This window comes from Megascapheus bottae, chromosome 5 (genome assembly GCF_031878675.1).
Source record: "Megascapheus bottae isolate mThoBot1 chromosome 5, mThoBot2.hap1, whole genome shotgun sequence".
Classification (NCBI taxonomy): domain Eukaryota; kingdom Metazoa; phylum Chordata; class Mammalia; order Rodentia; family Geomyidae; genus Megascapheus; species Megascapheus bottae.
In genome coordinates, this window is record NC_143513.1 from 50790007 (window position 1) to 50802830 (window position 12824).

The window sequence follows — 12824 nt, forward strand, 5'->3', positions numbered from 1 at the left end:
TGAGCCTGGATGCTGTCCCTGAGCTCTTCAGCTCAAGGCTACCTACCGCCCTACCCCTTGAGCCACAGCACCACTTCCCAGATCTGTTTTTAATATGCCAATTAGGTTGGTCCGCCTACCAGCATAAATCATTTTATCATAATTTATGAACTTTGTATAAGGTGTTCATACAATGTATTAGGGCTATACGTTATTGGTAGTATATTAGATTTGTAAGTAAAATCATTTTTTTCACCAACCACAAAGTGTTATAATATATTCAACATCATACTAGCAATGAAAAAATGACCTCTACAGCTACAGACACTCCAACCCGTAGAAATACAGTAAATTATTTTTGCTCCATTATTTCTTATGGGTAAATATGAACTGTAATTGCACCATAAGCAAATAATAGGAACACCAAATATAGTAATAAAAATCCACTTTGGAAATTGCTTACTAAAAGTATTACTTTTTCTTTTATAAGATAAATAGCATGATATATTTTGCCCCCCCCCCAGCCAGCTGCTTAACTGTTTCTTGTGACATCTGTAAATGAATCAGTTTCACTAAAACTTAATAAAAGAAAAGACACATGCATACACACAAAATAGGGGGGGAAATTAGAGCTCTTTTTGTACCTTCCACCTAATAGCTAATATCCCTAATAATTTACACTTGGCAATGAGCAAAATATGAAGAAGTACTTTTCTTGAGACTTCAATTAGTTTGGATCTCAAGTGTCAACCTGAAAGCATTCTGATTTCTTTGACAGGGTCTTCCTGGCTCCCCCGGAAACGTTGGCCCAACTGGTAAAGAAGGTCCTCCCGTAAGTATTGCTCATTTCCTATTATATTTTCAAGGACACTTATTACACCCTTATCAAGTCAATTTTGTGGCTTATTTATACATGAATGCATTGAAAATAAGTATCAGCCACCTACATCATCTGGGAAGGCAGAATAATAGATTGTAATTATGGAGTCCAAATGAACGCAGGATTGAAAGCAGAGAGGGGAAAAGAAAACCATGGCAGGGAAAATTGAAACAGGTGACAAGGGTAGGGAGAGAGAAGAGAGAAGGAAATTGCTTACATATGAGATTGAATTGGCTGTGTGTGTACTGACATACTATTTAGAAAAAGAAAATTGATTTATAATTTATTGACACTTTATATGAGAAGTTCTGTGCATTCAGAAAAACAATTCTGTTTCATCCTGTGGCAGCAGCTATCATGCACTGGATGGTGGGAGACTTGTGAATGCTGAGTTAACTTTTAACTCTTCTTTCAGGGCCTCCCTGGTATCGATGGCCGGCCTGGCCCAATTGGCCCAGCTGGAGCAAGAGGCGAGGCTGGCAACATTGGATTCCCTGGACCCAAAGGCCCTACTGTAAGAATCATCACAAATTCCCTTCTTTCAGTATTTGCTTAGGATATTTCTGCTTCTCAGTCTACCTGAAGGGAAGGGAAGGCAAGGGAAGGGGGTCTTTTCGACACAGGACAACGAGAGGCCTTGTGCTACATGCAAGGTTTACATTTACCACATTATATAACCAGCTGAAATTCCCACTTCCTAAATCCTGTGCTTCCAAAGATACAGGGCCGTCTTATTTTGTATGGAGCACTGTGATGATGGATCATGACTCAAGTAATCAATTTTTTTAATTAGGAAGCTCAGAAAAACAAACAAGCAAGAAATCAGCATTTCAAAACTGTTGCAGCTAAATGGATGTTAAATATGTAAGACTGCTTTTTGTTTTTAATCATTATTACAGGGTGATCCTGGCAAAAATGGTGATAAAGGTCACCCTGGTCTCGCTGGTGCTCGGGTAGGTACAGATGTCATGGAGAATGCTATTTGTGTAGAAAATGCTTCCTTTAAATTATGGGCTATCACCCAAGCTGTTATCCTCTCAAGGGTCCTATGACTATTGTAAAATAGCTTTTCTTTAAAATATCATACAGAGAAGACAGTGAGCTAAACAAATGGAAATGTAAGACAAAGAAACCACAAAAGCCTTTGGCCTTAAATATTCACCGTGTCATTATGTGGTAGTATTATCAAGCCTTTATAAATCTTTTCCAACCATGAACTTCCCTTGAGATGTATCAAAACTTTGTAGTCAGCATCCAGGCCTTGGCGGAACCCACCAAGACTTCAATTCATGCTAAAATGACAGCCTTGTTTTGAGGAATTAACTCTAAAGATTCTTTGAAGCATCTTAAACTGTTTGGTCCTCATGTAATATTATCTATTAAACCTGTTTAGGGAGCTCCTGGTCCTGATGGGAACAATGGTGCTCAGGGGCCTCCCGGACCCCAAGTGAGTATTTCTCCCACTCCTAATCCTTTCTGCACTGGAAGGTATCTATCTAATCACTTAAACCAACCATTACCAGATTCTAGTGCAAGTATGGGACCTGGGAAAGCATTGATATTTATGCTCTGTCTTGTTCCTTTCAGGGTGTCCAAGGTGGCAAAGGAGAACAGGGTCCTGCTGGCCCTCCAGGCTTCCAGGTGAGTCACTCATAGGAGACACTGCCTGTATCTCCACTACAATTCACTGTCTCCTTCTCCCCTGCCACATCGAGCATGGCTTCAAAACTGATGCAAAAGTCTTATGTTTAAGTTTAGCAAGGATTTTAGTTAAGAAGATAGAGAGGTATAGGAGAATGAAAGATACTTATTTCCTGCTTCATGTGCAGGAAATGGGTGGTCCCTGTCTCCTGCTATGTATGTAGAGACTTGAATTCTTACCTAGACCCCTAGTCAAGTGACATAGCAACCTCTAATAGTTTTGGTAAGTTTCCCAGCATAGAGACAATAGTTAATATGAGTCATGTTGCTATTTAACCATATAGACAAATGGTCTAGACCTACCCAAACACACGGGGATGAAAGGTAAGTTCAGAACATCCAATTGCCACATTTAAAGAATGCATTTTGTCAAAGAAAACTTGTGGAATTCATGACTGTGCTCAGACTGATGTTATCATTTCCCCCTTAAGTCTCATTATGAATAAATACCCTGCACCTGATAGTAAGATTGAGATTTGTATGTTTTCTCATTTAGGGTCTGCCTGGTCCCTCAGGTACAGCCGGAGAAGTTGGCAAACCAGGAGAAAGGGTGAGTAAACCAAGTGACAATGAATCCACCTAAATTTGAGAATTTCTTTCTGTTTATTGACTACTGCACTGCCATTCCAATATGCAAAAAGAAATTTCATATTTCATATGTTAATGAGAGTTGATGCTGAGGGAGAGTATAAAACAAGTTATTTATTTTACTTCAAATTACTTTGTTTTATGGATGGACTGAAACATCACATTATGAAAGTAAACACTATCGATGCCCATTTCATATAATAGCTTTACTTTTTGTTTTGTTCTCAGTAATATTAAAATACAAATTATTTCCTTCTCCATAGCGAAAACATAAATGCACTGATTTTCCATCAAACCAGACTGAAAAATTGCTTTTAATGTTTATCTTGGCGTTCAGACGTAACACTGTTCTCCACAATCAGAGCATGAGTTCTGAATCATTTTCTCTGTAATTGTGATGAATGTGCCTCCATTTAGTTCCATTCTGTGGCCTGGTCTCCTTTGTCAACACTGGGGCACATTAAGGAGCCAGCTGGTCAGTAATAAAAGAGATACACTTGGGTATACAATTAACTCGTAATGTACAGAATAATATGATAATTTCTGTTAAAAAGGCAATCTGTTATATAACTGAAAACAGGCAATGTCTGATTGTGTTCATTACTATTAATCATATTATCAAAGGCAATAGTCTGCTTTGTCACTTTTTTAAAGACAATGCTAAGAACTGAAAATGTAAATTTGCTGATACCAAATTCTAGCACTGATTCATCTTTGAGATCAATGCAATTCTCTTTCTGTACCTTCCTTGGACAACTGAAAGTTCTGTTATTCTTCTAGTAAGCATTTGTGTAGGTACAGTCCCTTTAGGTTTATTTTATTCTTTCAGAACCTTTTACGTCTCATAACTGCAAATAAATTTAGAAATCCCATGATATGTTTCATGCATTATTTACTTTTGTGTTTTGTCTAGGGTCTTCCTGGTGAATTTGGTCTCCCTGGTCCTGCTGGTCCAAGAGTAAGTGCTACTTCATGTTCATAATGTCCTGACAATCTATTTTTAAAGGAATAATGAAGTTACTGATGACTATCCTTGCAGTGAGATCCTAAGCATCTCCTGCAATCAAATTTGATCTGTAGGCAATATTACATACCTATGTAAATAGTAAACTTTTTGTGTAATTGCTCATTTCATTTTTAATTTTTTCATATTTCTTATTTAATCACCACATAGTACAGGAAGTCTGAGTGAACTAATATATATATATACATATATATATTATAGCAATGACTTACACAAACAAGTGACTCAAGCTGAGTCACTGCTCATCTTGAACCAAGGGAAAATAATACCTTCCTAGGATTTAAAGTCAAATTTTTACAATGCATATTGATGCACAAAATCTAAAGCTGAACTCACAAGTTGACTTTGATAGATAAAATAGTGTTTTGTTTTGTTTTTAACTGTGTATGATAGCAGGGATGATTTCAGGATTGCAGTTAATGTGTCACAGTGTGTTACTCAGTACTAAATAGCTAGGAAGCCCAAAGTTTGTTCCATAGTACCATGGAACGACAAAGTATTGAGGGGTCCTTTGATACAGTTGCAATGTGAATCTGTCTGTCAGATATTCTGAACCAGAGAGTATTATATTCTGCTGATACTTAGATGTAAATCTTGAGGTAAATTGATTAATTTGTAAGCCCCCTGTTGCACTATTTAAAAGGTGGCATGGATACAAGAATATAATCTTCCCTATAGTTGACATGCAAACTAAATAAAATGCCACAGTCTTTTCCTTTAACTAGAATGCATAGCTGACATTTATTTTTGATAGTAAATAGGAATCTTAAAAGTAACTTTTTTCTCAATAATTATGCTCTAGAAGCAACAAATTTTGGTGTTGCAGCCCCAGAACTTTGAACTGAGACCTTAGGGATTATCTAGCTCTTCCCCATCTCTTCATTTCATCACAAACAAGGGAAATTTTAATTTGCTGAAAATGCGGAAAAGCAGGGCAAATGACATAAGCAAACGTGGAGCACAGGGTGTAAAACAACGTCTCTGAAAGTGAGTTGTCATTTCTCCTCTACAGGGGGAGCGTGGTCCCCCCGGAGAAAGCGGTGCTGCTGGTCCTTCTGGTCCTATTGGAAGCAGAGGTCCTTCTGGACCCCCAGGGCCTGATGGAAACAAGGTAAAACTTTGTTTTGTAGATTGGCTGAATAACCCATATATCCAGAAACAAACAGACCCTTTAAAATAGAAAAAAAAATTCTTCAGATTTCATTTATTTCCAGTTCTGTAATGATCCTCACATCGATAAATAAGCAATTTACTGCTGACTCCAGGGCACATAAACTGTTTCAGAAGAAGAAAAAACATTGTGGAGAGGATGAGAGTGTTCTACAAGCAAGAACAAATGCATAATTAGTGTCGGTTTCATCTCCTTTCTCATTACAAGTTTATACCTTGGTTTAACTCTAGAACTGCTCTATATATTTGGTCATTATTTTAGAGAATCGACTTTTACCCTCTTAGCATCCCACTATATAGAGTAATGAAAATTAACTGGGCACTAAATTTACCTTCATAACGCATCTTAAAACTCCTATGTTGTTCCACCATAGAATCTGTGGTTTTAATTTAAAAATAGACTTATCCATGTCTGAAAAATGAATTGCTTGAACCACAAGAAAAGAAGGCAAAGCATATTACTTCCAATTCATACCTTCCCAGAAAATAATGTGAAGAGTAGTCAAAGGAAGCTATTTTATCACGTGGAAGGGTATGAAAGATAAAAATTAAAGTAAGGTAAGAGGAAGAGAAGAAATGAGAAAGGAAACATGGTGGTGTTCAATAGTGTCTCTTTTCATCTCAGGAGCCAGTAGACAAAGTTTTAAGTACATAGAATTGTAGGGTTTATATAAAATGGAAGCTATATTCTTCTTTCTTAAGTAGACCAAAGCGCAAACTTTTCCCCATTTGATGGGTTTTGTTCCTTGTTTCTTGTTTGGACTATGATACTTATCTGATAAAGGGGATTGTGGGCAAACACTCTTCAAGCTCAGCTTCCCATGCCCAAGGCTCTCCTTTTTCCATCCTCTTCTTCCTTAAGAGGATTGGGGAGTCAGTGTTCCAGAAGTAACCGACCCACTCTCTGATGAATGTAACAGTAACCCCTTTATACATCACCCCAACAATAACATACCATTGAAAGGAATAAAAAAAGAGGATTGGTAACAGGTTTACAAAGAATCACAGCCACCCACTCCCACTGCCCTCTTCTCTTTAGTCATTCTGTCATTAAGAGCATCTCCTTGTTATATTCTTTCTCCACTCAATGGCCTTCTTTTGTGTGGATAAGCAATCAAGAATGCTATGAAATGTTTAACTTGGAAATCCAAGAGATTGAATCTTCACTTTTGCTACTGAAATAATGGACTTCACACGTATTTGATTCAAGGGTGAACCCGGTGTCGTCGGTGCTCCTGGTAGTGCTGGTGCATCTGGTCCCGGTGGACTCCCAGGAGAGAGGGGTGCTGCTGGCATACCTGGAGGCAAAGGCGAAAAGGTACCCTTCCAGTATTGGGGACCACACACATAGTGGATAATCTCAAGCAAGAAAGGCTGAATCATTTTTGTTTCTTTTTGTCTTGGTTTGTTTTGTGTTTTTACACTTCTTGGCAGGGGGTCTGGTAGTATTTTGACATCTATCACTTTTCCCCTGGCCACCAAACACCTACACCCTTCTTAACTCACTAATCTGGCAAAATTTCTTGCTACCATGGAATTTCATGCAAACAGATGGTGTTGAGTAATACATGAGGCTCATTTTAATGCCACTAACAATAATGCCTCATCCTGCCCTAATTAATGGGAAGGAGCTATATCGAACAGCTGTCAAGCGTGCTGCTGCATTAGTTATGCCATAAAAGCGATCCGGCACTGCAGCCCTTTGTGATGTGCCTCACATTTCTGTCCACATGAATTTGTACCTTGCTTGGTTATGCATCAGAAGGGTGTATGGGGAGCAGAAAAAAATATTCAATGGTAATCTCAAGAGGACCTCGCCCCCCCCATCATTTTACATCCTATAGGATTGAAAAGTACTCCATCTTAAATGACTAACAGCATCATAACCTCTGGGGGAAAAAACACCTCCAACAAATTCTAAATTTAAAAATTGGTCCCCAAAAAGTTGCTTTTGCTTTATACTTTCAGGGCGAAACTGGTCTCAGAGGTGAAATTGGTAGCCCTGGCAGAGATGGTGCTCGTGTGAGTAAACTTTTACTCATATATTGGTTTGTACATGTATCTTTGTTTCTTAACATTTTCCTTCATTTGAATTGAGAAATTTCCAGAATAGAACCATTAAAAAAAGGAAGGGGTGGGGAGAATAATAGTATTCCATTCTTTTCTGGATCATTAATAATAATATTTACCCATTCCAAAGAAAAATTCAATTAGGCATATTCCTTTGGAAGTCACATCCTGAATTTTTCTACCTTCCATAGTTTTAAATATACCAATTACAAACTGCAGACTCAAAGCTTAAGGTTTTACACAACATTTAATGGTTGTTTTTAAGTAGTAAGGGAGGGAAAGGAAACAATATTTCTCTTTAAAAAAAAAAAAGGCCAAACCCTTAATAAGATCCAACAGCTATTTACATGTATACCTTAGGATTTTTGTCTAAGAGCAGCCTTGAAGATGAACTGTAATGCCAACGCAATAACAAAGATATACCATCTAGGTATAATTACCTTACCCAAGAGTCTAGAATCCTGGTATTTCTAGACCACAGTCTTGTTGGGTTTTTCTTTTCACTTCTCTCTGAAGCTGATTCGTAATGGTCTTTTTCTTGAACCACCCAATTCAAATGGTCTCAATTAGCACTTTTCATTTATTTGCTGTTTTACAGAGACTTTAACAAGAGTTTAACTCTCCCCAATCTCTAGCCTGCCCATGCCAGGCACATTTTTATTGTTTTTTTCTTCTACCTTATTTTAAAATAGGTCTTATTGTTACTTTGACAAATGGAACCAAAATGTATCAGAAACCTTCTTGCTGTTCAACTCCTATGTAATACAAGTATTCAGGCACTTTAGACACCTAACAGCAGAGAATGACGAGTTCTCTTTGGATAGAGTGGAGAATTATTAATAAAACACTTTTTCTTGTTGACATTAGGGTGCTCCTGGTGCTGTTGGTGCCCCTGGTCCTGCTGGAGCTACAGGTGACCGAGTAAGTCTGCATGTTCATGGTTCTTGAGCTGATAGCACTGTCTAAGCTTTCCTGCCTGTACTCGTCCCAAAGAGCCTCAGCAATTCATTTTTACAGCTTGGTAGAACAGCCACATATTTAAAAACCTAGCTGTTGTGGTAGGGCGGCAGGAAACAAATGCTATGTGTTTAAAGTTCTCCTTCCCATTTTATAAATGTGCTAGTGACCTAATCTATACTTTAATCCCTGTCATTTGTTTTGAAGACTTTTCCTGTTGCCCGCTAACAATACCCTAATGCACTAAAGCTTTCTCAGAGCCTTCAATTATTTAAGGAAATCAATAAAATACATAGCATGCCCATTTCACATCCAACAGTGCATTTAAATTATGCCATATTGCAAAGATTGCAGCAAATAGATCCACCCTATGTCCATCTAAAAATTAACATGTCCTTCTTCTGGTACTGTGGGTATTGATTTAGAGTGATCTGCAACTGTGCAACCAATACCACTTGAACCCTTAAAATGAATACAGCAATACGAAGTATAGGAATCCACTTCATTTTACTCTGAGATCTCTTCCAAGGCAACTGCAGACTGTCACAGTAGCCCACTTGGTTCAGATGTCCTCTGTTCCTTCCACTCCTGAAGCACCTGTGGCAGGCACATGAATTAACACATCTGTGGTGCCATTACAGGGTGAAGCTGGTGCTGCTGGCCCTGCTGGCCCTGCTGGCCCCCGAGGTAGCCCTGTAAGTAGAAATCGATGTTGTGTTGACACTCGAATCTCAAGACTCGTAGCCATTTGGGAACTTGAGCTTTGCTAAGGTGTCGTACACCCCTTTTCCTCTGTAGGGTGAACGTGGTGAAGTGGGTCCTGCCGGTCCCAATGGATTCGCTGGTCCTGCTGTGAGTATCACCGAAGGATGTTTCCTCCATTGATATCCCGAGCTGGGGAGCAGAGTGAGTCAGCCTGTCAGAGCTACTAACTGTTCCTTTCCAACAGGGTGCTGCTGGTCAACCTGGTGCTAAAGGAGAGAGAGGAACCAAAGGGCCCAAGGGTGAAAACGGTGTTGTTGGTCCCTCGGGTCCTGTCGGAGCTGCTGGTCCATCTGTAAGTGAATTCTGTGTTGTTTAACACAGCATTTGTAGTTTCCCCTAGATTGTATCATTTCATGCATATCAATTAGTGCCTGGGAATTATAGAATTCTAAGACTTACAAACAGATGGTTTTTAAGTAACATTTGTACTGTAGATGTTATCTTATTTTTTTTCTTGAATACCCATAGGGTGGTTATATTGGGGGTAGAACATTTATTTTTTATGACACCGTCAAATTTTCATTTCTAAATGTTCTTCTCATGGAAAAATTATTTTAACTAAAAGGAAAAACACAAATGCTTGTGTGTGTGCATTTGTGTGTGTGTGTGCATGCATATTAGTATGTGTGTATGTGAGTGGAAGGGAAGAGAAAGAGAGATTTGACTCTATCTTTGTCTTTGCATTTAGGGTCCGAATGGCCCCCCTGGTCCTGCAGGCGGTCGGGGTGATGGAGGTCCCCCTGTAAGTATTTATGGTGGTCTCTTGCCACTTTGCTTTAGAATGTGTTAGGGATAATTTGGAAGTTTTGAGCTTCTTGATAAATTTGAACAACAGGGAAGAGAGTCCTGAGATTCGAGTTCATTTTAATCAGAGCAATTCTAATTTTGTATCCAAGGTCAGCTACTTGGATGGTAACTTAATCTCAACTGCAAATTAGCACAGTAGATGCTATTACCACCTTGATTAAGATAATATATCCAAGGTCAGCTCCAGGCAGTTTAATTCAAAATAATTTCACAATTTCCTTATATGCCCTATCTACTTTTGTAGATGTTCTACTTCTCCAGCCTGGCCAAGTCCTTCCCTTGCATCCAGTACTATTAAACTAATTTTCTAAACACCCAGAGATCCCCGTGAGTGAACTCCACTGATGTTTTCTGCTCAATAGCAAGAGCCTTCATGCTCTAGGTCATTATTGGAGCTTCCTCTGTGGATATTGTCCATTTCCCTAGCACCAGGCAGATAGTGATGATGGTTTCTTATACTTAAGTATACACCTCCATGGGCATACTTCTATAAGCATAAATGACATCGTGTCTTATATAGCTTTTATAACCATCCTTCAGCAGTTGCTGAGATGGAAGACAGGTGCAGAAGTGATTGCCGTGTCTTGGTTAAATAATTCCAAGTAGGAGTCTGCATGCTACCAATGTATTAGTCTGGATAAATCATAGGAAGATTTCTCAAAGAAGTTTCTATGGCTGTGATGTCATTTCCTGATCTTTAGAGTCTGTTTTGTAATTGCCATGTGTTTGTTTCTCAGGGTATGGCTGGTTTCCCTGGTGCTGCTGGACGGACTGGACCTCCTGGACCCAGTGTAAGTGACACATCCCATAGGTCTTCATTTACTCCAGCTAAAAGATCTAGCCTCTGGTAGGAAACTCTCTGTGATACACTGGGTACTATTTGCTATTGCTTTCCTTGTCTGAAATCAATTATGTTTTCTAAATTATGAAGGCAAAAATCATCACAAATTGCATCTTCGAAGATCAAATTAAAAGGCTTTCATTCATGCAAACACCAGTCCCCGTTCAGAGGCATGATGTCTGTGTATTTAAAAGAAAAAGAAGAGCGGTTTTAGTCACATATCAGATATTTCTATATCTAATTACCCTTTATGGCTAACATTCTGCCTCTGTTGTTAAGGTATAATTGTTCCTGAATTTAAAGGTGGTTTGGCCTCTAATTTAATTCTGATTCAGACTCTCCTGTCAGGACTCAAGAGAATTTAATTAATTACCAAGGATTAAGTCTTCCAGTTAAGGTTTCAGGGGAAAAAAGTAGCCAAGATGTTGATTTCTTGAAATCCTTTTAGAGGTTCATAACAGAAAAATCTTCATTCCCTGTAGACATTTAATTAAACCTAGTTGAGAGCATATGTGATTCTTCAATTGTAAACAAATGTCAATGTTGGCTTTGTTCAAAAAGAAACCCAAAGTCACATTCTTCTGCCTCCTCATAATTCTGAGTCCAATATGCCAGGTGCCAGTGACATGACATTGCGTTTTTTTTTTCACTGAAAATGGCCACTGAATATGACTCAGCTATTCATAGTCACTCAGAAGTAAGGCAGAAATTATTTTTTTTTCCATGAGAATGGCTTTTTAAAAAATCTCAACCTAGGGCCAGGAGTTTGGCCTAGTGGTAGAGTGCTTGCCTAGCATGCACGAAGACCCGGGTTTGATTCCTCGGTACCACATACATAGAAAAAAAAAAGCTGGAAGTGGTGCTGAGGCTCAAGTGGTAGAGCTCTAGCCATGAGAAAGTCCAAGGACAGTGCTCAGGCCCTGAGCTCAAGCCCAGGACTGGCAAAAAAAAAATCTCAACCTTCCCCCAAATTACTAGGGTATTGTTTTGTTGTATCACAAGCTCTGCTTCTCATTTCCGGGTCCATGCTAATGAACAGGAAAGAAATGACTGTATATTTGCCCACAGGGCATTACTGGCCCTCCTGGCCCCCCTGGTGCTGCTGGTAAAGAAGGGCTTCGTGGTCCTCGTGGTGACCAAGGTCCAGTTGGCCGAACTGGAGAAACAGGTGCATCTGGTCCCCCTGGCTTTACTGGTGAGAAAGGTCCTTCTGGAGAGCCTGGTACTGCTGTAAGTGATTTCAAACTCCTTTTTCATAATATCTTACATTAAGTTAAAAAAATAATACCTCTTTTGTCAGGCACTGGTAGCTCACATCTGTAATCCTAGCTACTCAGGAGGCTGCAATCTGAGGATCACCGTTTAAAGCCAGCCTGGGCAGGAAAGTCCATGAGAAGAGTTTTGTCTCCCATTAACCACAACAAAAGTCAGAACTGGAGCTGTGGTTCAAGTGGCATAACATTAGCCTTGAGCACAAAAGCTCAGTGATATCACCCAGGTCCCAATTATAATACCCCTCTGCAAATCCTCAAGTAGCATGTATTTGTTCATACATATTGCAAGCTCTCAACCAGAGCTCAGTGGAACCACAAATCTGTCCAGTGCACATTGGGGTGCTATACCAGTAGCAGAAGCTCATAAAGTATGGTAGTAAACAAGGGAACTCAATTTTTACCACATCAGCCCTTTAAACTGTTGAGGTCACTTAAGGTACCAAGATTCAAATAGAATCCTAATCTTGTGATCTTGTGGCCACTGTGCAGGCTATTAAGCACTTAAACATACCTTGTCAGGTGTTACTGCTGCTCAGAAAACTGGCTGCATTAGACCTTAGAGGTCGAGCTCAAAATTTGCTTTACTGCTTAGAGTCTATAAAAAAAAACTTTATTCCACTCCCCCTAAAGATTTTACTAATCTCAGACATGCACACGTGTGTGTGTATACATACATACACACATACGTATACATTCATAGTATTGTACCATTGACCTCAAGGAAGAAGCAGGTACAAAAAAGTACACCTGCCAAGATACAACCAAGGA

The 12824-nt window shown here is 39.2% G+C and overlaps 1 protein-coding gene across 1 annotated transcript in view; it reads left to right on the plus strand.

Annotated features, from left to right (window-relative positions):
* The window catches only part of Col1a2 (collagen type I alpha 2 chain), a 35323-nt gene that overhangs the window by 15587 nt on the left and 6912 nt on the right, over nucleotides 1-12824 (plus strand). Inside the window, exons 24-40 of the mRNA XM_090332229.1 lie at nucleotides 758-811; nucleotides 1275-1373; nucleotides 1759-1812; nucleotides 2253-2306; nucleotides 2447-2500; nucleotides 3057-3110; nucleotides 4062-4106; nucleotides 5185-5283; nucleotides 6553-6660; nucleotides 7311-7364; nucleotides 8280-8333; nucleotides 9011-9064; nucleotides 9168-9221; nucleotides 9319-9426; nucleotides 9823-9876; nucleotides 10679-10732; nucleotides 11851-12012. Coding sequence (XP_090188355.1) covers nucleotides 758-811; nucleotides 1275-1373; nucleotides 1759-1812; nucleotides 2253-2306; nucleotides 2447-2500; nucleotides 3057-3110; nucleotides 4062-4106; nucleotides 5185-5283; nucleotides 6553-6660; nucleotides 7311-7364; nucleotides 8280-8333; nucleotides 9011-9064; nucleotides 9168-9221; nucleotides 9319-9426; nucleotides 9823-9876; nucleotides 10679-10732; nucleotides 11851-12012 — 1215 coding nt within the window. The remainder of the gene's footprint in view (nucleotides 1-757; nucleotides 812-1274; nucleotides 1374-1758; nucleotides 1813-2252; nucleotides 2307-2446; nucleotides 2501-3056; nucleotides 3111-4061; nucleotides 4107-5184; nucleotides 5284-6552; nucleotides 6661-7310; nucleotides 7365-8279; nucleotides 8334-9010; nucleotides 9065-9167; nucleotides 9222-9318; nucleotides 9427-9822; nucleotides 9877-10678; nucleotides 10733-11850; nucleotides 12013-12824) is intronic.